The following is a 27,741-nucleotide window of genomic DNA, read 5'->3' on the forward strand; positions in this document are numbered from 1 at the left end:
GCCGCTGTCAGTCGAGCATACTAATTAATATATTTATATTGTTTACCATCTTATATCAATTTCTGGCTCATTACGATACTTATTATAGTGCCTTTACATACTTGGCACGGCTCGGCAAGCTTCCACAAGGAGGCTTTACTAATGCTTAAGTGCTACTTACACGTTTGCGAGTGCGTTAGTAAGTTTCCAGAGTCCGGACAGACATTCATTCAATCTTTGTTTAGGTAGAAGTAGATAAATTGTTGAGATAATTTTGGAGGAACTATTTCATAGACATTATTAATTAAATAGAAATAAAAATTATAAATACTTTACGTCGCCTTTGCAGTAAATAATGCCAAAATATAAGACAGAAATCTCGCAGATAAATCGACCTTGGGGACGTGGCGCGTTTTCCTCAAAATAACCAGTATATTTTATAGTTTTGTATGATATAAAGGACAAGCTAACAAAAATAATATTCGCTCTTGTTCAAACATTGACGAAAATATGTTATATTAACACATTTTAATTTGAAAAAATATATAATAATTAATTTATTAACTTACCGCTTATAGTTAGACGAAAAAGGTAATTTTTATTTAACCCTTAATCAAATATTGGGAAATTATTTCCCACATGCCACTACTGTAATTTTTTTGTTTTATTTCGTTTTTGGCAACTCTAATCAGTACCAACCTTAGGGAAAAATAATCGTACAGAATTTTTTAATTTTATTTATTTGCAACATTTTGTCTTAAGGCGCGAACTGTCATTGTATATCAATGTCAAAAACACAGTTTGAAATATTTTGTGAAAAAAACCGGTTCAAACGGAAGATTTAAAAGTTTTTGAAGAAAAAAATCTGGTAAGTGCATAAACACAATAATATTGTAAACTAGACTTGTTTTCTGAATGTTTCTTACGGTTTTTGGGCTCGCAGCATTGATATTTGTTGTATTTTCTTAGGTTTAATTATGTGGGAAATTATTTCCCATTGTTTGTTCCTGCATTTGAAAAATACCAATTTCTATATATACAATAAATAATTTGTCTGTTGCACTATATAAGTACCTAAACAGGTATAGTTACTTATAATTTTATCTAACTTACACAAAATTGTCAGCGAGTAACTCATATATGGAGCTTTCTCGAGAGTTATGACTGCGTTTGTGTGATTTCTCACTTGATTTTTATAACTATTATATTTTAGAACTATTTGTACTGCTCAGACTACCAAGTTAGTTTAGACTTCCTTTTATTTGTTTTAGCTATTTAAATATGGACGCTAAAAAGTTACAAAAAGTTCTACCAAAGAAAAAATTGGAGGAGGTGGTGCAAAATTTAGACAACTTGTCTGATTTATCAGCCTCAGATTCTGAAGATGACTCATGCTATGTCAATAGCATTCATTCTCCATCCGATACTTACCTCAATCAGCTTGACGATAACCTAATTGAACAACGTCTTGAATATATCTTCGGGTTCGAATCGAATGAAGATAAACAAGAAACGCCTACTATACAAGCCCAACAGATTTCAACGGATGCCTTACTGACAGCCTTAGGAGAAACATCTCATATCACAAACTCCCCAACAACAGACTGTGTTCCGCCTGTGGAGTAGGTTTGTGTGCTAAAAATTGCTTCAAAACCTTTCACACTGTTCCACCTCAATAATATTATTTTTCTTAGTAATTAAGTTTCAGTTTATATTAAAACTATATATCATTCCTAACGTTGTTGTTTCATTTTATAACTTTATTCACTCATATAACAGTATTTTTTTCAATTTTATTATATAAGACAAAAAAGAAACAAGTAAAGTAGGAGCAACTTACATGTATAGAACTTGTAGTAAAAATATATCAAAAGTTGAGAGCTATTCCGGATAATGGGAAATAATTTCCCACTTAATTATATTTTGCTTTGAAATACCGGATACTGGGAAATAATTTCCCACTGCAAAACCCCCATTTCCCCCCTTTTTATAAAAAAAAGGAGTTGTTTTTCGAAATCTACGGCACCCACTTACCTAAAAGCCGTGACCAGATTTCAAATTACTCGAAAAATAAAGTTTGTTTGATTAAGGGTTAAATAATTATAATTAATATTTATTTTTTTTATTATACTTAAACAACATATATCACAAAACTGTTCTTCTTTCTGAAGCTACCTTAAGTTTTGTATTTAATACATATAAAACACTGCCACTACCGCAATATGTTTTTAAACTCGGAAGAAATGAAAATATAAATTTAAATAAATATGAATTTAAATAAATATAAATATATAAAGGAAATAAAAATATTTCAAGTTATAGACATTTTAAGTAATTTCTCTTCAGTATCACGCTCTATCCGTAATGGTTTAGATTAGACACTCAGACGTGATTTAATTTAATAAATCAACTTGAATAAAAAAAATTGATAAGTTAATAAGTAGATAAAGCTTAAGTTGTTATGTTATGCAATCGTGCTTATCAGTGTTTATATGTTATTCTATTATACGTTTAAAACGCTTTCACACAATTTTCCTTGTTTTTCTTTAAGTTGTATCTGCATTACATATCTATATATATAAAAGGACTTGTCCTCACTGACTGAGGTAAGACGCACGCACAGCCGTAACCGCTCATGGTAGAAACGTTAAATTTGGACAAAAGTTTACTTTTGTAATCTGGACATCCACTAAGAAGGGATTTTGAAAAATTTTAACCCTAAAGGGGTGAAATAGGGGTTCAAAGTTTGTATGGAAAAAAAATTAAATCGGCACTGATGTTTATAAAATTTTAAATTTAGATTTTTAAAAGTATTTAATTGAATACGTGTTTCATCGTTTTCTAGAATTCTCCCCCTAAGGGTGCAAATAAGGGGTTGAAAGTTTGTATAGGTGTTTTTTAAATCGTCACCAAATTTTACAAAATTTGAAATTCAGACTCTTAAACGTATATAATTAAACACCTGTTTCATGGTTTTCTAGAATTCACCCCCTAAAGGTGCAAATAAGGGGTTGAAAGTTTGTATGGAAAAATTCTTAAATCGCCACCGATTTTTATAAAATTTGAAATTTAGACTCTTGAAAAAATTTAATTGAACATGTGTTTCATGGTTTTCTAAAATTCACCCCCTAAGGGTGCAAATAAGGGGTTGAAAGTTTGTTTGGAAAAATCTTTAAAATGCCACCGATTTTTATAAAATTTGAAATTTAGAATCTTAAAAATATTTGATTGAACACATGTTTCATGGTTTATTAGAATTCACCCCTAAATACGTAAGCGAAGCTGCGCGCGTCCGCTAGTATATGAATAATCTGAGACTATGTGTAGTTCCCGCATGACACACCTATATATATATGTACATATATATATGTGTATGTACATATATATATGTGTATGTACATATATATAAGAGACGAGGGATATTTTCCAGTTAGTGCGAGACAGTAGATAGTGATATGAAGACGTTGCTGTATTCGGTGTTGCTTGTGGTCGCGGGGACGACGTGGGCTGACCGTCAACATGACCACGATGCACATCACTCTGGAACAGGTTTTGAACATTAATCATAATAATATATCATTAATCATAGTATGTGGTTCAAATAACACAAACAAGAGTGCTGATTAAACAAGATGCAAGAAGAGGTGAGATGCAAGTGGGGTCAAGAGCCTTGAAAAGTCAAGGTCGCGTGAGGCATCGATGTAAACACTTTGCTGACTTTGAAAAATGTTGTATAAAAATATTTCCGATTGCTCCTGTAAAAAAAAGTTGAAAAATAGTGTTGCAAACAGAAATATTTTTCTTTTAATTGTATATTTAAAACAAGAAAAAAGTATAAATTAAGTATAATTTTTTTTTTACTATTCTGTGATTTACTATTCTGATAACCTAGATAAAATAAGTAGATTTTAGAGATATAAATTAATAATTTGATTGATTGCCAGAGTTACCGTCGTCCCCCGTCACCGTGTCCCCATCGGGGGAGTTCCGCGGCGGGTACAACGTGACGCGTCTCGGGCGCCGTTTCGAGACCTACCGCGGCATCCGGTACGCCGAGCCACCCATTGGGGAACTGCGCTTCCAAGTATAGAAATATCAACTTAAGTTTATTCTATATTTTTATTTTCTATATGTTACTACTGTTCTTATACTTTTCGTTAGCCTCCTAAGCTGATCTTGTCGTACGCGTCACCGGTGGATGCAAGTGAGGACGGACCGGCGTGCCCACTGCCCGCAGCGCCCGACTACCCGGTCGACGAGGACTGTCTCACCATCAATGTCTATACACCACTCAAGAAAGATAGGTATATGATCAGAGTTCTAAAGTATTGTTCTGACAACATGAGAGATTTCAACTTTTCATGGTCAGAGCACTTGGACGGTTTTCAAAGAGGCTCGGGCTCAAATAGCGCTATGTACAAATTTGTATACGTTTCCGTTATCATTTTTGTTTCCTAAGTTTAGAATAAGACTGTAAAAATGTAAAAAAATATTTAAAGCCACTAGTTCAAGTGAGGTATCAGATGAAAAGGCTCTGGCTAAGCTAAGCCTGAATTTCAGAAAAAAGCTTGAAACCTTCAATTTTTTTACGGAATCCTCGGTGAGCGAGTCCGACTCGCGCTTGTCCGGTTTTTTGTTTATTTCCTCAATTTAGTTAATTCCTTAAATATACATTTTAAAATATTTTTACCTTTTCCAGGGCAAGGAATGCTCCTCTTCCTGTAATATTTTTTATACACCCAGGCGGGTACTACACGATGACGGGTCGCAGCGACCTCGCAGGGCCGCACTACCTCCTCGACCGCGACTTGGTCCTCGTTACTATCAACTACCGACTCGGTTCTCTCGGTAAGTTTATAAAAATAATGTGTTGTTGTAACTCTTGCATCGGTAAACAATATTTCGAAAATTAATAAATTTATAAGTAAATTAGGATTTGCTGTATATTCCAGGTTTTCTCAGTACAGGAGATAAGCTCGCTCCAGGTAATAATGGGTACAAGGACCAAGTGGCGGCTTTGAAGTGGGTGCAACGCAACATTGCGGCATTTGGAGGTGACCCCAACAGCGTCACAATTGCGGGATGCAGTGCCGGTTCTTCTAGTGTTATATTGCATATGATCTCTCCTATGTCTAAAGGTAGATTCTTCAATTATTAATGGAGAAACAGGCTTTCCATTAGTGATAGAACTTACGTTTAAATAATTATTTACTTTTCAAAACAATGCAAATGTCAGTTAACATATGAACAAACTCTGGGAATATATTTTGTAAGCAATTATGTATTATGTTTACAACTTAATTATTCGCGTTGGAATCTCCCCAAGAAATCTAACAATTAACGTATTTCAGCATTTTCCCCCATATTTTTGGACATGGACATGATTGGACATGATTTATATATTATACATATAGTTTAATACATAATAATTATTCTTTGTAAGGACTTTTCATTCGCGGTATTTCAATGAGCGGGTCTCCTATTACTCCACGCCCGACGCCCGATAATTTGTATGAACTCGCGGTGAAGCAGGCGCAGTTGCTGGACTGTCCCACCACCAATTCAAAGGCGATCATCGACTGCTTGAAGACTAAACCTTGGAGACAGTTGGGAGATTCTCTTTTGGGATTCTATGTAAATATTGACCATTTCAAATTTGTTTATTTAAATATTATTATCTGAATTTTACCAAACTTTTCCTAAAAGCAGTTGTAATAACAGTTAAAATTTATTTCAGCAATTTGGATTTGATCCAGTTTTGATATGGGAACCTGTTGTCGAGAAAGATTTTGGCCAAGAAAGGTTTCTACTTACAGATCCAGCTGAAGCAATCAGGCAGGGAAAAATGCATGCAGTTCCATACATCGTCAGTCAGACAAAGGATGAATTCTTCTGGATGGCATTGAGTATGTTGTCTTAAATTTTATAAAATACTAGCGGCCCGTCCGCGGCTTCGCCTGCGTGAACTACTTTATTATTAATTTCTGTCTCCATGAGTACCTACGTCCTATAAGTGACGTCCATGCAAAATTTGAGACTCCTAGCATTTGTAGTAACGAAGTTTCATACAAACTTTCAACCCCAAAAACAACCCCTTAGAAGTCGAATATTGCAAATTTCCGTCTTAGTGAGCACCTACGTCGTATAAGTAACTCCTATGCAAAATTTGAGATTCTTAGCACATGTAGTTTCTGAGATTTCGTGATGAGTGAGTGACCTTTTGATTTTATATATATAGATAAAAGGCTCAATACATGAGGATGTCACACTTGTATAACTATATATTATTGCTCAAACAGTGATCCTATTAGAATGTAAAGTGACTATGCTTTATTTTTGTGGTTTAGTTATTCAACTAAAATTCTATATCAAATACCTCAGCTTTTAGTTTTATATCGAATAAAAATTTCTAATCTAATTACTTATTTCTATCGAGCAAAATATTGCTGTTTTTTTTAATTATAATTATATTGATGTATCATTATTATAATTTTTTGCGTCAAGCTTTTTAAGTCAAGTATAGGGAGCAAGCATAGTGTGAAGACACTCGACTTTGATGCGAGGCAGAATTCGATTTGTCATGTTAACTATAATGTGAAAATAAGTAATTTCAATGAATATAAATTTCACTCGCAACTGATATATTATAGTTAAAGTTTTAGTCAGATGTTGTGCTGCTGTCCTCCAACGACCACACATTGGGTATCGTTAGATAGTTCAAATTTATCCTTTCCCGCAGCGGTCCTCCGCAACCAGACGCTGCGCGACAAGATGAACGCGGAATGGGAGTCCATTGCGTCCCTTTCATTCCTGCTCCCGCGTGACAACACCGCGGCCGCAACCCGTACGCTGCGCCGCGAGTATCTGCATGACCGCCCGCTGCGTGACGACGCTGAGAGCGCTACGGCGCTGGGACTGCTCTACCAGGACGCGATAGAGAGCGTCCCCGTGCACAGGTATTAATAAAGTTCATGCTGTATCTGGCAAATTGTAGAGTAGGTAAGAGAACCTAGTCCCTCGAGTGGAAATCATAATAATAATAAGGCAAAAAGCTATGCTGTCCTTATTCAAATAAAAGTAAATGTTATTTTAGGCAACGGTAGGGCATTCTAAAGTTAGTGGGAATGAATCTGCAGACTTTGCACAAAATCTGCCATCAATGTGAGGCACTAAATATTACTTTTTATTACTAAGCCACTGTTATGTGTCTAATTTATAACTGGAGGTGGTTAAGTGGCTCTATGCATATTATTAAGAGCATCTTCTGCTTACTACTTGACAAGCACTATACTTGATTTGGTCTAAACCATGACTGATATTTATTTTTTAGGCCGAAATAAAACTACTACTAGTTATCGTTTATCTCTATTGTCGTATTTCAGATTAGCCAACCTGATGTGTCGTCACTCGCCGCACCCGGTGTGGTACTATGAGTTTGCGTACATTGGCAATCACAGCCACTACGAGGATCCCGTCACTAATAAGCCTACAGGTCACTCGCAAACCTTTTGTTTTAATGTATTTATGATCGGAAGACCACATCCGCTCAAGCAGCTAAATTGAGTTTTGGCTAATGCTACTAGTGTCACAATAAATGCCGTTAAGCACAAACGCATTAACCTTGAAATTCATTTTGAAAATATTATTTTATGATTATCCAGGCGCCGCGCACCACGACGACCTCATTTATCTGTTCACGCTGAGTTATCGATTCCCGGCGATCGGCACTAGTGGCGTTGACGCCGACAAAGTCGACCTCATGACTTCCATCTGGTATAACTTCGCTAAGCACGGGTGAGCCTATGCTATTCCTACTATAGTGGGATCAAATATGAATATCAAATATTATGCACTTTACTTAATAGGAATTTTTAAATTAAATCTTTTTTTTACAGAGACCCAAATCATGGCGACACATCCTCATTTCAAGGCACTAAGTGGCCGCGCATGTTGCCCGACGACAGGAATTATTTGCGTATCGACAAGGAGCTCAGTGTACGCAAGAATCTTAAAGAGGATAGAATAAAACTCTGGGAAGAACTCTATCCTATGAAGTACTAATTTACTTGTGTAGTGCTGGAATGACATTTATTGTTTAATTATATTTGTCTTTACTTTTACTTTTTTATTATTTGATTTGATGATCTGTCCGTTGCGCGAATCTATGAAACCACAGAAAAATAAATTACGCACTTTTATGCGCTTCATAAGAATTTTCCTTATTGAAGAATGACAGGCATGGCATTCCCAATCCGATCACGTCATTTGTTAAGTACAAGTAGTTGTGTAAAACGGTAAAAATGACACATAAAATCTGCCCCTTATCATTTTCAAAGTGTACCTACATAAAGACTTAAATATTGAATACCAGCGCCGCTCAAATTTATTTAACTTATTGTAACAAAATTCTACAAAATACATAGACCACGGACCACTAAAGAGAATTGTTATCTAACTGTCCTCATAAGTTAAAATTTGAATATAAACATAGCTGTGACAACATTTCACACATAAACATATAAAAGGAAAATGATTATAAAATTTAAAATAATAAAATAGATTATACAGTTACCTACCGTCGTTTGTCGAGCATACTGATTGATACATTTACATTGTCTTATTAACTCCTGACTCATCTCGATACTTATTAATAGTGTAATTGAATAAAGTATTTTTTTCCTTTATTGTAATTTATTGGAGGGCGTCGTCGAATCCTACTAGAAAAATGAAATATTTATTTTAGTTTAAAATAGAGAACGAACGTTTTAAAGTAGAGAACAGAGTGTCTTAACACTAGATTCCTTTAGCATACCCTACTATATGCGGAATACAAGCGTGTAGCAGAAGAAAATATTATAACTTCTCCCTTCGTGTCTTTGTTGATGTGGAAGATTCCTTTCAAATTAACGACAGATGGTTACTTATTTTGCATATTTAACACATTCATCAAATAATTCTACTAACGGCCACGGCGCTACTGTTTTTTTTTATTTCTTTCACTTACAAATGCTACAACCGAGCGACCATGATGAAATGGTGGAGGTGGAGGTGGAAATCAAGTCGCAAATGTGCTTCTCTTGAAATCAAAATTAAATTACTTTCACGCTGTATTCCGCATACCTAGTGTTAAGGCACTCCGTTCCCCACTCTCCGTTAAATTTTTCGAGGCATTACGTGTTGCGTGACGGAACTCAACGCCGGGCTTTTGCCTTGGTGCCAGAGCAAAGAAATGAAAATATGAATACGAGTCCCATCGAACCCACAACCGTCACGTTAAAGTCACCCTTGTGCCCCTTACGATACGAGACTTCAAATTCAACTCATTTATTGTATATATATTAAATTAGGTTATTTATACGCTTCAAAACAATAGTGGAAAATAATATCACAATTGCATTTGTAGCGGATAAATTCAGGGCGATGATATGGCGTGTTAACAATTGATATTTATAAATAATATTAATACTTGTGCAATATCCCTACAATTACTTAAAAAAAATATTTACGTAAATTACGATTTAGGAAAAAAATCACTACTTTATGCTGTTTATTGTTATACTAGTTATATTATGCTATGTTCAAATTATTGTATAAGTACCAGTATAAATAGAAGTAGGTAAATTGTTCAGCATAAATAAATATTTAAAACAAAAAAATATATATAATTACTTTACGTCTCTTGCAGTAAATATGTAAACCAAAACACAAGACAGAAGTGCTCCAAGTGTCTCAACCAATTAGATTGCAGATAACTCGACCGCGGGGATTTCCCTTATGGCGTATTTTCCTCAAAAATATAAGTTAATAAAAATAATGTACGCACTTGTACAAACATTGACGAAAATATTTTACATTACTTATGTTAATTTGAAAAATTGTTGGTAATATTCGCATGTTCATCAATGTAGCTTATTAATTCTGCTTATCACTTGTCGTCACACGAATAAGTTAATTTTATTGAAAAGTTAATATTTTATTTTTTTGATACTTAATCAATTGACTAATATTAAAACCTATATGCAGTGAAAGTAACGCTATCACAAACCTGTCCTACATTCTGTAGATACCTTAAGTTCTTGTACTTTATACATATTATAAATAAATTAATTTTTAACAAAAAGAAAAACCGACTTCTAACAACGTGAAAAATAAATAATCACTAAAAAGTGAAAAATAATTTTACAAAGATTTAACAACCTTACTACAATATCTAATTACTAAGCCTGTTTGTTTTCACCCAGTCAAAAGTTATGAGGTAACAAACATAAAAAAAACATACAGTCGAATTGATAATCTCCTTTTCTTACAGAAGTCGGTTAAAAATATTCGAATGTGCCTTGACAATCTGTCATTTTTTTATCATTAAAACACTTCCATACCGCATTTACCGCTAAATTCTGGTGGCATTGTATTCGGAACTCAACATCATGCTTTGCCTCGTTACCAGATCGAGGAAATGAAAATATTAATTATTTCATATTATAGATATTTTGAGTAATTTCTCATCAGTGTCACGCACTACACTATGGTATACCACCATGGCGGCGAAACCCACGTTGGGTTAAGTTAGAGAAAATTTTATTTTATAAATTAACTTAAATATACAAAAAAATATTAGTTTATAAATAGGTACCTTTAAGTTGTTATGCAATCGCGCTTATCAGTGTTTATATGTTATTCCATTCTCATTGTAATATTTTGCATTTAAAACGCTTTCACACAATCATTTTCCTTGTTTTTCTTTAAGTCGTGTCTGCATTCTCTATACATTTAACTTAAGTATGTTGAATAATCTGAGACTATGTGTAGTTCCCGCATGACACACCTACACATTGTTTATATGTATATGTACATATATATAAGAGACGAGTGATATTTTCCTGTCAGTGCGAGACAGTAGAGAGCGACATGAAGACATTGCTGTGTTCGGTGTTGCTCGCGGTGGCGGGCACGTTGGCTCATCATCATCATCATCAACATCATGACCACGATGCGCATCACTCTGGAACAGGTTTGCATAATTTGTCATTGTTTTATACAATTAAATTTAATTGTAATAAAAAATAGTGTTGAGAATTACTTATTGAACTAGTTGGTACTATGATATGAATAACAATCACTGCATAGCACTAAGTTGTTATTTAAGAATTGAAATGAAATTTCTTTATGTATACGCTGTATCCCGTACATAACAGGGTATGCAGAGGGAACCTAATGTTAAGATAATCCCTTTTTATTATGAAACAGCGAGGAAATGATAATATTTCATAATTTCGAGTCGGAGTCGAACCCAACACTTGCTACTTTTACAGTCGCAAACTTGTGCCCCTACGTAACGACTTTAGCTCTGGCGACGAGGCAAAACGTTAAAAAATATCGTGTATCTGTTTAAAGATAATAAAGGATTAACAGATACACGTTGTGGTTCAGATATCTGAACTTCTCTTGCTTAATCAGCATTCTTGTTTATGATATCATAAACAAGAATGCTGATTAAGCAAGAGGCAAATGGAGTGAGGTCAAGAGCCCCCACAAAGTCAAGGTCGAGAGACGCGGCGATGTAGAGTGTAAACATATTGCTGATTTCCTAGACTTGTATACAGTTTTAACCTTATAAATAGATTAATTATTTGTTTTTATTAAATTAATTTATAATCACATAACATAAGTAAGCTAAAAAGATAACTGGTGTTATTTATTGTTCTGCTATTAAAAATGATATTTCTCAATGAAGGGAAGTAGAAGAGAGTCGGCCATGTATATGGGTTCAATTCCTGCTGCATTTTGAATTTAATATGGTTTTTTTAAATAAAGTGAATAATTTTATTCTGAATAACATCTATAGAAAATGAGTCTCTTCTGACCAGCTAATTCATAAACAGAACAATGCCCATATTGACAGTCTTTGTCGTTGAGGTATCTGCTGTGGAACAGAATATGACATTTAATTTTTTTATATCTTGTAGCTATAATTATTAAAAAAGGACTAGCAGTATTTTACTTTATTTTTAAATAAAATAAATATAATTATAGGTTTAAATAAATTAATTACAGAACCTACACCTTTTTAAAGGTTAATTACACAAATAGTTTGCTTTATACAACAGTGATATTTCTTTAGGCACAATAACATCCTGTTCCCTAATAACAACATCGTTTCATAATAATAACATCCTTTCGAGCCAATACGCGGCGTTGAGTTCCGCCACTCAACACGCAATGTATTCAAAAATAAAATAAGTTCATTTTAGAGATATAAATTAATAAATTGATTGATTGCCAGAGTTACCGTCGTCCCCCGTCACCGTGTCCCCATCGGGGGAGTTTCGCGGCGGGTATAACGTGACGCGTCTCGGGCGCCGTTTCGAGACCTACCGCGGCATCCGGTACGCCGAGCCGCCCATTGGGGAACTGCGCTTCCAAGTATAGAAATATCAACTAAAGTTTATTCTGTATTTTTATTTTCTATGTGTTACTACTGTTCTTTTACTTTTCGTTAGCCTCCCAAGCTGATCTTGTCGTACGCGTCGCCGGTGGATGCAAGTGAGGACGGACCGGCGTGCCCACTGCCCGCAGCGCCCGACTACCCTGTCGACGAGGACTGTCTCACCATCAATGTCTACACACCACTCAAGAAAGATAGGTATACATCAGAAGTTCTAAAGCATTGTTCTGACAATATTCGACATCGTCAAATTCTGAGTCTTACTTTTTAAGAAAAAATCTAATTATAATTCCCCGAAAGATACGGAAGGCGTTTGCAGTTCGTAGGAACTGTTTTGTTCAAAAAGTTTCAGACAAATGTCTCCAGAAATTATTGAAGAAAATGAATGAAAAGGATGGAACATGACAAATACGACCATATATAATAGGCCTACGAAAGATGAGATGATCCAGGAAGATGTAGTCATTTTATATGGCACTACTAGGTTTTGTAAACAAAACCTAGTAGTGCCATACTATCACAATCGTAAACGGCTTTACCCTTGTGTTATATGGAAATAACTAAGAATCGTATATGACACATAATATATTCTAAGTGCCTGAGTACATATTATGTTAAATCAATATTATTAATATCACATAATATAGCCTAAAGTCTTCCTTCAGGAATAGACTGTCCAACAAAAAAATATTTATTAAATTCAAACTTATAATTCGAACGGCGAGATTAGTGCATTCAACCCAAACAAATTCTATTGCACAACGCAAAGATGGATATTTAATGTTGTGTGTCTGTATATTAGAGATACAACAGTTAATTAGAATTAATAGTTCCATCTTCCCCAACAATGAAATCTTTCTGAGGATATTTATTATTTATAATTCCCAGACGCCTTGCTGTTTCATATCATTAAATTGTTCGCAACACAGATAATGATGATTGAAATGATGATTTTTTATTTATTTCTACAATTTAGTTAATACCTTAAATTTAAATATACATTTAAAAGTATTTTTACCTTTTCCAGGGCAAGGAATGCTCCTCTGCCTGTAATATTTTATATGCACTCGGGTGGGTTCTACTCGATGACGGGTCGCAGTGACCTTGCAGGGCCACACTACCTCCTCGACCGCGACTTGGTCCTCGTTACTATCAACTATCGGCTTGGTTCTCTCGGTAAGCTTATATAATAGCATCGGTGAACAATATTTGAAAATTAAAAAAGGGAAAAGTAAATTAGGATTTGCTTAATTTTCCAGGTTTTCTCAGTACAGGAGATAAGCTCGCGCCAGGTAACAATGGATTCAAGGACCAAGTGGCGGCTTTAAAATGGGTGCAACGCAACATTGCGGCATTTGGTGGTGACCCCAACAGCGTTACAATTGCGGGATGCAGTGCCGGTTCTTTTAGCGTTATGCTGCATATGATCTCTCCTATGTCGAAAGGTAGATTCTTCAATTTGCAAGGATTAATAAGACTTTTCATTAGTGATATAACTTACATTTAAATCATTATTTACATTCAAAAAATTATAGATATCGCACATTGATAAGAAGGCCAGTACTATACGAAAAATTGTGTTTTTCTTTTAGAAATGCCTTCTCGTAGACCTAACGTCAACTTACGAAAACTCTCTACTCTACTCAATTTTTCGTACAGTGACGGTCTTCTTATCATTGTGTGATATCAATTAACTAAATATAAACTCTCTCTCTCATTTTATAAACAATTATATATAATGCTTACAATTTAAGCTGTAAATAAAAATTACGATTTCTTATTTCCTTGAGGACAGGAGGGAGGAGGAGTTTTGGACAATTCTCCCATAATGTTACCCTTCTCTCCCCAAGAAACCTAACAATGCGAATTTCTCCGGTTTCCTTGATAGTTTCAATTTTATGTTCAGTATGTTATTTGCATCTAGAAGAGTAATGGACATGATTTATGTATATAATATAGTTTAATATATAATAATTATTCTTTGTAAGGACTTTTCATCCGCGGTATTTCAATGAGCGGGTCTCCTGTCATGCCTCGCCCGACGCCCAATAATTTGTATGACCTTGCGGTGAAGCAGGCGAAGTTGCTGGACTGTCCCACCACCAACTCTAAGGTTATCATCGACTGCTTGAAGACTAAACCTTGGAGACAGTTGGGAGATTCTCTTTTGGGATTCTATGTAAATATTGACCATTTCAAATTTAATTATTTAAATATAATCGTCTGAATTTTATATAACAATTTGAATTTATTTCAGGAATTTGGATTTGATCCAATTTTGATATGGGAACCTGTTATAGAGAAGGATTTCGGCCAAGAAAGATTTTTACCTATAGATCCAGCTGAAGCAATCCGGCAGGGGAAAATGCATGCAGTTCCGTACATCGTCAGTCAGACAAAAGATGAATTGTTCTGGATGGCATTTAGTACGTTGTCTCATATTTAGATCTACTTAAGTCCCATAAGGGCTTGATATTATTATACGATTTTCATAAAGGGATCTCCGCTGCCAAACTGAATATCGCTTTACAGTGTAAAGTGACATTTCTTTATTTTTGTGGTTTACTTGTTCAACTAAAATTCTTAATCAAAGACCACAAGCTTCTAAAAAAAAAGTCTGATCTAATTACTTTAAAGTCAATAATCTCGTTTATATTGCTGTTTCTTTTAACTTAATGTTATGTTTAAGATTCCCTAGTGAGGTATTACTATTGTTTTTTGTTCACTTCACACCGTATCCCGCATATAACAGGCAAAGGGGATAGGGAGCAGGCATACTTTTAAGACCCACGGATCTCAAGAGTTGCTGGCTTTGACGCTATTTTACGCTTTGGCTTGTTAATCATAATATGAAAATGAATAAGTCACTTCAACAAATGTAAATCTCACGCGCAACTTATATGTTTTTAGTTTTAATCTGACACTGTGCCTCGACGACCACACGTTAGGTATTGTTAGATAGTTCAAATTTATCCTTTCCCGCAGCGGTCCTCCGCAACGACACGCTGCGCGACAAGATGAACGCGGAATGGGAGTCCATTGCGCCCATCTCATTCCAGCTCCCGCGTGAGAATTCCACGCACGCCACCCGTACGCTGCGCCGCGAGTATCTGCATGACCGCCCGCTGCGTAACGATTCTGACAGCGCTACGGCGCTGGGACTGCTCTACCAGGACGCGATAGAGAGCGTCCCTGTGCACAGGTATTAGAAAAAATGTGTCTCGCATGTTGTAGAGTAGGTAGGAGAACCTAGCCATGGGTAGGGCAATCTAAAATTAGTGGGAATGAATCTGTAAATTTGCCATCCAGTGAGGCACCTAAAATCACTTTTTTATTACTAACCCACTGTTATGTATCTAAATTATAAATGAAAGCGGCATTTTAAGTGGTTTTCATTTTAATTATGCATATTCTCTTCTGGATAACACTTGACAAGTACTATATGTACTTGACATAGTCGAAACCGTGGCCGAAATTAGTTTTTTTTTGACAGAAACTGAACCTTTAGTCGATCACTTGTCATCGTTTATCTCTATTGTCGTATTTCAGGTTGGCCAACCTGATGTGTCGTCACTCGCCGCACCCGGTGTGGTACTACGAGTTCGCGTACATTGGCAATCACAGCCACTACGAGGATCCAGTCACTCATAAGCCTACAGGTCACTCGCAAACCTTTTGTTTTAATGTACTCGTATTTATGCTAGCGGAAGACGACATCCGCTCAAGCAGCTAAATTGCATTGTAGCTAATGCTAGTGTTGTCACTATAAATGCCGTTAAACACAAAAGTACTAACCCTGAAATTCGTATTGAGAACATTATTTTATGACTTTCCAGGTGCCGCACACCACGACGACCTCATTTATCTGTTCACGCTGAGTTATCGTTTCCCGGCGATTGGCACTAGTGGTGCTGACGCCGACAAAGTCGACCTCATGACTTCCATCTGGTATAACTTCGCCAAGCACGGGTGAGCCTATGCTATTCGAACTGTAGTGGGATCAAACATGAATATCAAAATATTATGCACTTTACTTAATAGGAATTTTTAAAATGAACATTTTTTTACAGAGATCCGAATCATGGCGACACATCCTCATTTCAAGGCACTAAGTGGCCGCGCATGTTGCCCGACGACAGGAATTATTTGCGTATCGACAAGGAGCTCAGTGTACGCAAGAATCTTAAAGAGGATAGAATAAAACTCTGGGAAGAACTCTATCCTATGAAGTACTAATTTACTTGAGTAGTGCTGGAATGACATTTATTGTTTAATTATATTTGTCTTTACTTTTACTTTTTTATTATTTGATTTGATGATTTGTCCGTTGCGAGATTCTATCAAACCACGGTAGAAAGTAGAACCAAGTGCCTTTATACTTATCCTCACTCCGCGATACGCAAATACAGCTAAAAGCTATAATAACATATCTATCAAAGTATTCATAAAAGATTTACACATATTACAAAAAGTACTACGTACGACGAAAAGTACGACTATAGGTCATTGATAATAATCTTAAATACTTATTACGTAAATTACAACCCGAAGAAAATATTTTTAAAATATGCTTTTAATATCAGCTCCACTAAAACTTTAACTTGTTGATTCTGATTATAACTTAAGCTTTAAATTATTCTACAACAGAATTAAAATCAAAATTCAAAATATTGTAAATGTAATTAAGTTGTAGATGGAGGATTTTTCTTAATTTTGATATTTTTTTTTCCAAGTGAACAATATGCATAAACACAGAAAACCCAACTGTATCTATGCTTAAAATGTCAGAGTCAGTTAGCACGCTCATAACGCGAGGGCGGGGATTTCCACCTTGCAGCTCGTTTTCCTCAAATACCAACCGCGAGCCTCATACGGAAGTACACATACAAGCCTATAAAATATGTTTTTATACTGCATAATGCTTTATTTTGAATCGTTACATAAATTAAATAGTCTGAGACTTACAAATTTTAACTTTTGTTATTTACAATAGTTTTTTGAAGGTATGAGTAGTGATCGCATGACACATCCACACATTATTATACATTACATATTATATATACGAGACGGGTGATGTTTTGCGGTCAGTTTGAATGCGAAGTTCAATATGAAAACATTATTTAGTGCAGTGCTCGTAGTCGTAGGCACGTGGGGTCACCACCAACATCAGCTTCATCATCATTACCATGGCATGCAAAAACAAGAAATAGGTAAGTCGTTGCAAATAAAAAACATAGTTTTATGTTATGAGTAGAAAACAATTCAGTACTACTACTTGTGATTATATTTAAGTACTGAATAAGCAATGTTTATTTACCTCATTATAAGAGACATAAAAATTTAAGTTTGTGTTAACAACGAATACAAATTATATTATTAATTCAACTTATTATTTTCTTAATTCCAAATATTCTGAAAAAAATTGAACATTAATGTAATAGCGATAATGTGTGCCTCGATGATTATTTGTCAGAACTACTGTCGTCGCCTGTCACTGTGTCCCTATCGGGGGAGTTCCGCGGCGGGTACAACGTGACGCGTCTCGGGCGCCGTTTTGAGACCTACCGCGGCATCCGGTACGCCGAGCCACCCGTCGGGGTACTGCGGTTCCAAGTGTGTACCTAAAATATCAAATGGCATTCACATAAAACTTAACCGATTTTCCTATAATCTTCTGTAACTATTTAACAGCCTCCGAAGTTGATCTTGTCGTACTCGTCACCAGTGAATGCGAGTGAGGACGGGCCGGCGTGCCCGTTGCCAGCGAGGCCTGGTTACCCCGTCGATGAAGACTGTCTCACCCTCAACGTCTACACACCGCTAAAGATAGATAGGTACATAACAAAAAACACCCATTACAAAATGTTGAGAAGACAATATTTACAAATAAAATATATATTTTATTATTATTGTAAACTTAATTATTTTATGAGTGTTTTTTTAAAATGTAATTTTAAAAAAGTATTTAAGTGCAAATCTTGAAGAGACTCCCTATCGTGTTTCAGGGCAAACAGCACTCTTCTGCCCGTGATATTCTTCGTCCATCCGGGAGGGTTTTACTCGATGACGGGTCGAAGTGACCTTGCGGGGCCGCACTACCTCCTCGACCATGACATTATTCTCGTTACTATCAACTACCGACTCGGTTCTCTTGGTAAATTGGTTAATGGCGGTTAAAGTTATCTCTACAATTAAATGCTATATCTGTTAACATTCTAATTATTTAAATAAAGAATAAAAAGGAAGTACTATTTTAATTTCCAGGTTTCCTAAGTACCGGCGATAATCTAGCGCCCGGTAACAATGGGTTCAAGGACCAAGTGGCGGCTTTGAAGTGGGTGCAACGCAACATCCTAGCCTTTGGGGGTGACCCCAAAAGCGTGACTATCGCCGGATGCAGCGCAGGTTCTATTAGCGTCATGTTGCATATGATATCTCCCATGTCTAAAGGTATTATTATAGTTTTTTTAATATTAATGATTTCATAGTTTATACTAGTAGCAATGATTGAACACATAAAGAAATTGTAAAAATAATAATAATACAAGTTTTGTAAATGTTCTATATAGGACTTTTTCACCGAGGTATCTCCATGAGCGGCTCTCCTATCAGAAGTCGCCCTACGACTGACAACTTCTACGAGCTGGCGGTCAAGCAGGCGCAGTTGCTTAACTGCCCTACCACTAACTCTACAGTTATTATCGACTGCTTGAAGACAAAACCTTGGAGACAGTTAGGAAATTCCCTCCTAGGATTCTATGTAATATTTATTAGAATATCACATTTCGTATATGAAAAACTAATTACTTTATAACATATATTTATTAATATACTGTAAAATAAATTTTACAGTATAGCTGAGCTTCACGCTCCTACCCTTCTGCGTAATAGATACCCGCACACAGCAGGGTAGGCAGAGGGAATTTAGTGTTAAGACTTCCGTTCCCCATTTTCTGTCGAATTTGGCAGGTATTGCGTGTTGACTGGTGGAACGCAACGTCGTGCTTTATCTCGACACCAGAGCAAAGAAATAAAAATATACATTTAAATAAAAAAAACATTTTCTCGAGTGGGGATCGAACCCACAACCAGTCTCGATTACAGTCACATACTTGAGCCACGACCAGACTCAAATATTTGACGTAGGTAACGTATTTACTTATTGAAATAATCAAATCAAAATTTCTAAAATTATTAGGAATTTGGATTCGATCCAGTGGGTATATGGGGACCGTTAGTAGAAAAAGATTTCGGTCAAGAAAGATTTCTGGACATGGATCCTGCTGAAGCCATCAAGCAAGGGAAAATGCATCCGGTCCCATACATCATCAGCCAAACACAAGATGAATTCTTTTGGAAGGCATACAGTATGTTTTATATTAACCTAAATTAAATAATAGCCTCTATTATTGAAAACGTAATACTTTATTTAGTAAATAACAGGTCAGGCGTTTAATCGTGGCCTAAGGGCAGAACCGGTTGTGGGTTCGAATCCCATTTGACAAAATGGAATGTTACCTATTTCATTTTCTTGATTTAGTACTGAGGCAAAGCGCGTTTTGTCTCTTAACATGAACTGCCTCTAGAATTCGGAGGAAAGTGGGGAACGGAGGGTCTTAATACTAGGTTCCCTGTGCCTACCTTGTTATCTGCGCGATCTGAGCAAAATAATAACGCATATTAATACATACATTCTCATGTTTTCTACAGCCATCCTTCGCAACCAGACGCTGCGCGACAGGATGAACGCAGAGTGGGAGTCCATAGCGCCGATCTCGTTTCAGCTCCCGCGCGAGCACTCCGTGCACGCGACGCGTACGCTTCGCCGCGAGTATCTTCGAGACAGTCCACTACGCGACGACGCTGAGAGCACTACGGCGCTGGGATTGCTCTACCAGGACGCGATAGAAAGCTTCCCTGTTCATAGGTTATTTATTATAAAAGATTTGTTATTGCCATAAACATTTTATTGGAAACAACGAATTATACTATATCTCCATCGTTGTATTTCAGATTGGTCAACCTAATGTGTCGACACTCGCCACACCCGGTTTGGTACTATGAGTTCGCGTACATCGGTAACCACAGCCACTACGAGGATCCGGTCTCTAATAAGCCTACAGGTCACTTAGAAACTTCTGGATTTCATGTATTCATGACCTTACTTGTACTTATGGTACTTCATCATCACAATAATATATTCATGGTTGAAAACTTTTTTGGACATTTGTTTTCCCAATAATTACTACAAATGGTTTTTAAAGTGCCTTTATTTCAATCACAAGCTTTGAATTGTATATAGCGAAAATAACTTGTAACTCTCTTACCTGATTGGCGACTGCAAGTTGACGATCGAGCTGATCATGAAACGCTCTTGTGGAAGATAACATCCTCTCAAACAGCTAGATATCACATATCATATGGACAGTTAGGAACAGCAATGTTTACCTTCGAATACAGAAAATATCCTGTAATTTATAAAATAACATTAAGGTTAATGTTACAATATTCCAGGTGCCGCACACCACGATGACCTTATTTACTTGTTCACACTGAATTACCGCTTCCCAGCGGTCGGCACTCGGGGCGCTGACTCCGACATCGTCGAGCTCATGACCTCTATCTGGTACAATTTTGCTAAGCACGGGTGAGCCCACCGTTGTAGTGTTAAAGGCTAATACCAAATTTTATGCAGCTTAATTGATAAGAGTTTTTAAATAAATAACTTGTATTGCAGAGATCCAAATCAAGGCAGTACATTGGGACTTCAGGGCATAAAGTGGCCGCGCATGTTGCCCGACGATAGGAAATACTTGCGTATCGATAGGGACCTCAGTGTGCGCAAGAATCTCAAAGAAGATAGAATTAAAATCTGGGAAGAACTCTATCCAATGAAATATTAATATAGCGCTATATTATAACCGTTTATTGTAAAAACGTGTGATTTTTTACCATTTCCTTTTTATATCTATCAAAATATACGCTATTGATTTTTTTTACTATTTATAAAAATATATATTTATGCAGTTGTTATTACAAGTTTGATTTTATTTCTCGTTTCCATCGTGTTCTTTTTATTACATCTATGTCTTATCATTATATTTTTCTGTTTAAACATCGTCTTTTAAAGACGAGAAGATTTTCCTAACTTCCACTACATGTTCTCAGGATAAATTTAGAAATGATTAACAACTCTCAAGTAAAAGATTTTTTAATTATTTTAAGATACAATTTTCTTTAAATACGATCTTATGCACGGTCAATTTGAAATATATTTTATCAAAAACGTTGAATAAGACACACGATAAGGCTTATTTTCTAAATAAAACAGATGCAATTTTCATTTTTTATCAGTGTGTATATGTCTGTTGGTCAGATAATTAGGTAAGAGCAATTAGATGGGTTTGAGGATGACTGAAATTGTTGTGTTTTGTTGATGTATTTTCTGGTCGAGGGGCACAAGGATTGTGTTTATTTTGATTTATATTTGGATTTTCACAAGCCGTACGCTTTTCTGTGTCCTTAGATTCTTTTTTACTTTCTGTATTCTTACAGCTTTTCAATTTTTTTTGAAGGGATTTGATTGACAACCAAGGATCAGATGTACTTGTGGCGTTGCTGAATGCATCGTTGGTGGGACCTAGTAATTGGTTGTCTGTACATGATATTGCTGGAGTAGTGTTGAAGTCAAAAGAAACTTGCACTCGAACAGCCTCGGTCGTCGGCGGGATTTTCAAGTCAAGACCGCCGCCACTTAGGTGTTGTTTCCCCTCATCTAAACTCAATTGGCCAGTAACAAATCTTCCTCTCGCTGCCTCGGAAAGTTGCGGTTCTAGTTGTGATGTCAAAGTCGTTTTATCTTTTGGCTTTTGTTTTAGGCTCACACTTGGTAATAACATAGGACTACAAGCAGAGGTATGAGTGTGCACCTGTCGACTGCAAGTGTTGCTACTCGTGCCACCAGGTCTTCGCCGTAATCTTTCTATGAGTGACGGCTCTATGCAAGCCGGCGGAAGAGGCTTAGGTGTACGTAAATTAGAACACCATTTACTGTCACTTTTGCTACTTAAATTTGTTTCAGAGCTCGAACTCTTGCTTTTCGTTTGCTGTGCTCTTAAATCATTTTCACATTTGTTATCCTTATTTTTTTCTGTTTTCGAAGACGTTGATTTCGACGCGGACCTGTCAATTTCAATAAATATACGCGGTTGATGCGAGCAAGGATCAAGATAAGAGTCTTGCTTTATCTGACAACCGGTATTTGCTTCGAGCTCCACTGGAGTCGGCGGTGGCGGCGTTCTGGACGCGTCACAGCGGTTATCATTTTTACTTATTTTTGTTACCGTATAGTCGTGGCCGTCGGTAGCCCGCATGCACTGACGCTCGCATGCCAGGCGGTATGTAGAGACAGGTGCCTGCTTAGGAGGTGGCGGAGAATTTAGAACTTCGTTTTCATAGTCCTCACGACGCGCGCACTCTGCGGCCTGAAGGCGGCTTGCAACACAGTCTAATTGTGCTCCACATATCTTCATGTTGCTACTTTTCGTTTTTAATTCGGATTTAACACGTGATTTATCCTGAAACAAGAGTGTAGCATCAAATGATTGTTAATGATAACTGTGTAAATGTATTTACAAATTAGTTTATAAAAACATTACTTTTTTAATATAGTTAGTGCATGAGCGTGCGACAGAGGACGACGGCGGCGTGCAGGGCGGGCAATGGCGCGCGGGCGGCGGGCAGCAGGCGACGCGCAGGCCACAGGCGCGCGCGGTGACGGAGGTGCGGCACGGCGGCGGCGGCGCGCTCTGGCACGGCGGGCACTCCGGCGCCTGCGTCGGTGTACAGGATCCACTACGCTGTACTTTACCAGTTGTGATATCCGCTAAATTCCGCCTAATCTAAAAGTATTAAATTTACAGGAATACACACAAAATTTAAATTTATTTCATACATTTTCTTAATATATTACCAGATAGATTGACCGGGAAATGGGCCAGGGTGCGTGCTGCAGCACCATCTTGTAAGCCAGCGGTGTGTCTTATTCAAGCTATGTTTATAAAAAAACATAAAATATTGAAGTAAAAATCGAGAGGGCCACGAAAAATTTTTTATCGTTATAATTGTAATAGTAGTATATGCGTGAACTGGCCAAGAACTTATTACTTTAGCCTTTTTTATTTGTTTAGATATACGTTTCGTTTTACACTGTCAGGTGAATTCTGGAGGTATTGTATGTTGAGTGGCGGAGCTCAACGCCGGTTTTGTCTCGTTATCGGAGTGAGGAAATGAAAATATTAAATATTTCATATCTCCTAGTGGAAATGGAACCCACGAACTGTCGCGATTACAATCGCACGCTTGCGATACTCAATATTAGTATAGATATAATCTTTTCTTTGTTATGTAGAAATCATTACTACACAAACTATAACTATTCGTAGAAATGTCAAACATTGACGCAATAGGAAAATATTTAATTTATAATCCTGAAATAGGTCAATAAGTAGACACGCTATTTTACAATAATCACCGTACAAATGGAAAAAATGTTTATTGAATCCAGGAAGGCTAAGTTTCTAAGGTTATTTTTTAATAATAAAATTCATATTTGCAGTAGATGCATAGTGTGAGGCAGACTGTTATGGAATTACATGCAACCTGTGATAGTAATAACCTATTTTCATTTTTCAAACACTTTGCTTGAAAATCATTGACAATTTGAAAACTAGAAAGCCCTATGAAGGTTGGCTTGTGTTTACTATCTCTCAACGATAGAAAAATGCTCGAAGACATGGGTAATGATTTCAGTGCCTAAGCTTTTTGAGTGATATGAAAAAAATAAACAAGCAGAAACAGATGAAAACGTTTAGCTTTGGTTTGTTACAATAATTTAGTAATTATTATAAGGCAAGATTAAAATGTTACAGTGATATCGGACAAGAGGGCAGGGCGGCGTGTTCTTACTCGTACCACGTAATTAAACTGTTAACCGTTGACGGCCTCCATCATTATTATAGGGGAAGCTAATCATACTCGGGCTCTATAATTAAACATAAACCACTCTATAAAGTACTGAATAATAGTAGAAATTTATAATTCGAGAGACCATCTACGTCATTACATTATTTCTCGTAGAATTGTATATTAAACGTAAATTAAAAATGTAATATACAAGATACAATTTACTACGAAAAATAAGAAAAAGGTGATAATTTTATTGAGAAATTCTCACAATTACATACAGGTTTATCCCTTCCGTTGAGGGGATTCAGGTCGGCGCTGTGACCGAGGGCTCCGCGGCGTGGCAGTGCGTGGCTGTGCACATGCGGCTGCTGCAGCGCGTGGGGTTCATGCGGGCGCCGGGGCGTGCTCGCGAAGGGGGGTACCGAGCGCTAGTGCTGGCCGTCACCGCCGCCTACCTGCTGCAGGAGTGTGTCTACGCGTACCAGGAGCGCAGCGACATGTCCAAGCTGTCACAAGTTATGTTCCTGCTGCTCTGTCACATCACCTCCATCGTCAAGCAGATCGTGTTCCACATCGACGCTGACCGCATCGACCAATTGGTTCAAAGTCTCAATGGTCAGTATTTCATAATAATGAGGTATTTTCTGCTATATGCTGCTTAAGTAAGCGTGCTTGCAGATCCTATCTACAACAGCACGTGTCCGCGTGCGCGCGCGCTCCTGTCTCACACGACGGCGCGCGCGCGTCGGTTGCAGCGCGCGTACGCTGGGTGCGCCGCGCTGACGTGCACGCTGTGGGGCATGTTCGCGGTGTGGCGGCGCGCGTGCGGGGGCGCTGTTGAGTTCCCCTTCTGGATCGGACTGCGCACCGACTCGCCTGCCGTGTAACTATGGCCTTCTAAACATAATGTTTCTCTCTCTATTTCTTATTAACGCTGGAATAACAACTAACCAAGCTAATGTTGTTTAAGATTCATAGTGATCCTTTTGTATTCATTCTACGTCACAACTCTGGTCGGGTTGGCTAACACTACAATGGACGCTTTCATAGCGACTATTTTATACCAGTGCAAGACACAGTTCACAATTTTGAGGTAATAATACAACATAATTTTTTATTAATTTGAATATTAAAAATGAAGCTCTTTTAAATATGAAAAAAGTATTTATTATTCGTAGATACCGATATTCGGAACCTGGCACCCATATAATTTTACATTTATGTTTAAGATTGGATTTTAAACAAATTTAGATTTATTTGTGATTTCAGGAATGAGTTTGAAACTTTACCAGAACGAGCTAAAAGTCTGAGCATAAAAACAAACGAAGACTATGAGAGAGTAATAATGACCTTGTTTGTAAAATGTTACCACCACTATCAAAAAATTATAGAGTAAGCTATTGTATGTAAGCAAATAGAACCAGTTTAGTGCGAGTTGATCTCGCCCACCGAGGGTTCCGTAACAATCTCATGATTGTAGGTAATGTGAACGTGACTTATAAAAGGAGACAAACTTAAGTTTGCGATAAATGTATGTATTCATTTTGTGTGAAATGAATACAAATATAAGTTTGTATAATTTTTTTCCATTATATAAAAGCGATGCATTACTTGTTTGTGCAAACGCTTGTTTATATTTTGATTGCGTTGACTTAGTAGATTGATTTTTTTAATGAATGTTTCAGAGTTTCAGTTTCAGACACACGAAAATAGACGGAAAAAAAAATATTCTATAAACATTTCCTTTTTTTTCTTTTGAGGTACGGAACCCTGAAAGCGACGTTTGATATTTAGTGGGTCATATTTCTTATTTATAAAAATGAACATGAAGTAAACATATGGTATAAGCAGGATTAAATAATTTATTGCTATAAAAAGTAAATTTAATTTAAACTAAGCGAATAAATATATTTTATAGCTAAAATTTCGCAGGACTTCTACGGTACTTGGACATATTTTCGGAGTGGCCATCTTAGTACAGTTTGGTATTGGTGGTTGGATATTATGTATGGCAGCGTACAAACTTGTCAGTGTAAGTATTTATATTTTAGTAATTTAAGGAAATAATGAAGTTATTTGAGTACAATATATTTCAATTAAAACATAGAAATAAGAGACTAAATAATTTCAGCTGAACATTTTGAGTATAGAGTTTGCATCGACAGCTCTTTTCATACTGTGCATTCTCACTGAGCTGTTTCTCTATTGCTACTACGGTAACGAACTCACTGTGGAGGTAAGTTTATATTGAAATACATACAATATATGTAGGGTAAGTTATATAAACTTGTATACAATTTTTTTTATAAATATGCAGCTTTATGTATTATTATATTTTTTAAGATTAGGATTATTAACTTTCTGAGAAGTTAACTTGTCTCTAATTATGATATCGATATTTTAACATCATAATTATGTTAAAATTTACTTATTAAGAGTAATATAGTCAATACCTATAATATATATTTTTTAATTATATAAATATCACGAAAATTGGATGAATCATGTAAACGGCTGCTGCTGCTATGCAGTAAATAGCACGAAGGTGCTAAACTTTATATTTTATTTATTTTGACAATGTTTGCCAAACACTTGTGGCCTCGTGTGTGGCGTAGAGTGACAAGCTGGTGTGCTCGGTGTACTGCATGCGTTGGCAACGAGCCCCCCCACGCCTGCGCCGCCTGCTCGTGCTCGTGATGGAGCGCGCGCGCCGCCCGCTGCGCCCCATTGCCGCGCGCCTCGTGCCGCTTTCACTGGAGACCTTCCTTAAAGTTATTATATTTATATACTAATAAAAATGAATTCTAATACAAAAAATACACGTAAAGTAAAAAATTCCGGAGAGTAGACTTTCTTTACCGGCTAGTGGCCGAGTAGTACACTTTAGACAAGTATAATAATTTAATTAAATATTTACAGATCCTCAAATCGTCGTACACATTCTACGCTGTACTGCGACAGACGAAATGAACCACTCAGCGATGAGTTTGCTCTCAGATACTTATAGCAATTCAAGATGGAAACAAGAGAACACTTAGATAGTAATTGCTAATAGTGTAATGTTTAATGTACGAACGCACGCTTGGAATCTTATGCACATAACTGTAATGATTTTATATAAATAGTTTTTATATTTACGATAATTTGTTATAGAAAAATGTAAATCAACCTCTTTGTTTAATAAAAAGATATATTTGAAAATTTATACATAGAACTAGCGCGACGCTTGATGTGTTGAAAATTCTGATGCGCATTATTAGATTTGGAGCTGAAGAGGAAAGTGGTCCTCTAGAATAAAATATTGTATTATAATTTAAGATATACATTGTACAAGCCTAATGGTATCTAGC

General features: G+C 36.4%; 6 protein-coding genes across 6 annotated transcripts; 5 read left to right on the plus strand and 1 right to left on the minus strand.

The window, feature by feature from the left end:
* The first annotated feature begins 577 nt into the window (after nt 1-577).
* Nucleotides 578-1,716, plus strand: LOC146535356 (uncharacterized). Its single transcript, XM_085191890.1, has 2 exons — nt 578-847; nt 1,251-1,716. Exon 2 carries the CDS (start codon nt 1,261-1,263, stop codon nt 1,603-1,605), a length of 345 nt encoding a protein of 114 aa, XP_085048016.1. The 5' UTR covers nt 578-847; nt 1,251-1,260; the 3' UTR covers nt 1,606-1,716.
* A 1,657-nt stretch (nt 1,717-3,373) lies between these two features.
* Nucleotides 3,374-8,099, plus strand: LOC146535357 (carboxylic ester hydrolase-like). The gene is made up of 11 exons (XM_085191238.1): nt 3,374-3,528; nt 3,924-4,063; nt 4,141-4,283; nt 4,679-4,827; nt 4,932-5,117; nt 5,423-5,613; nt 5,717-5,885; nt 6,719-6,935; nt 7,362-7,471; nt 7,641-7,773; nt 7,875-8,099. Exons 1-11 carry the CDS (start codon nt 3,435-3,437, stop codon nt 8,038-8,040), a joined length of 1,698 nt encoding a protein of 565 aa, XP_085047364.1. The 5' UTR covers nt 3,374-3,434; the 3' UTR covers nt 8,041-8,099.
* A 2,730-nt stretch (nt 8,100-10,829) lies between these two features.
* On the plus strand, nt 10,830-16,717 carry LOC146535358 (carboxylic ester hydrolase-like). The gene is made up of 11 exons (XM_085191236.1): nt 10,830-10,990; nt 12,263-12,402; nt 12,480-12,622; nt 13,452-13,600; nt 13,684-13,869; nt 14,413-14,603; nt 14,682-14,850; nt 15,410-15,626; nt 15,974-16,083; nt 16,261-16,393; nt 16,495-16,717. The coding sequence occupies exons 1-11, from the start codon at nt 10,888-10,890 to the stop codon at nt 16,658-16,660; spliced, it is 1,707 nt and encodes a 568-aa protein (XP_085047362.1). The 5' UTR covers nt 10,830-10,887; the 3' UTR covers nt 16,661-16,717.
* Nucleotides 16,718-17,443: 726 nt separating this feature from the next.
* On the plus strand, nt 17,444-21,463 carry LOC146535359 (carboxylic ester hydrolase-like). The gene is made up of 11 exons (XM_085191237.1): nt 17,444-17,634; nt 17,898-18,037; nt 18,116-18,258; nt 18,430-18,578; nt 18,689-18,874; nt 18,994-19,184; nt 19,623-19,791; nt 20,135-20,351; nt 20,438-20,547; nt 20,939-21,071; nt 21,162-21,463. Exons 1-11 carry the CDS (start codon nt 17,532-17,534, stop codon nt 21,325-21,327), a joined length of 1,707 nt encoding a protein of 568 aa, XP_085047363.1. The 5' UTR covers nt 17,444-17,531; the 3' UTR covers nt 21,328-21,463.
* A 341-nt stretch (nt 21,464-21,804) lies between these two features.
* LOC146535360 (uncharacterized) lies at nt 21,805-23,444 on the minus strand. The gene is made up of 3 exons (XM_085191165.1): nt 23,397-23,444; nt 23,083-23,325; nt 21,805-23,001 (listed from the first exon to the last, which is right to left on the minus strand). The coding sequence occupies exons 1-3, from the start codon at nt 23,442-23,444 to the stop codon at nt 21,805-21,807; spliced, it is 1,488 nt and encodes a 495-aa protein (XP_085047291.1).
* Nucleotides 23,445-24,603: 1,159 nt separating this feature from the next.
* On the plus strand, nt 24,604-27,481 carry LOC146535361 (odorant receptor 4-like). The gene is made up of 8 exons (XM_085191239.1): nt 24,604-25,006; nt 25,070-25,274; nt 25,362-25,484; nt 25,661-25,783; nt 26,324-26,423; nt 26,523-26,627; nt 27,007-27,162; nt 27,311-27,481. The coding sequence occupies exons 1-8, from the start codon at nt 24,751-24,753 to the stop codon at nt 27,359-27,361; spliced, it is 1,119 nt and encodes a 372-aa protein (XP_085047365.1). The 5' UTR covers nt 24,604-24,750; the 3' UTR covers nt 27,362-27,481.
* The last annotated feature ends 260 nt before the right edge of the window (nt 27,482-27,741 follow it).

The sequence above is a fragment of the Heliconius melpomene genome, chromosome 10, assembly GCF_056956725.1.
Source record: "Heliconius melpomene rosina isolate 202511_hmr_F chromosome 10, ASM5695672v1, whole genome shotgun sequence".
NCBI lineage: Eukaryota > Metazoa > Arthropoda > Insecta > Lepidoptera > Nymphalidae > Heliconius > Heliconius melpomene.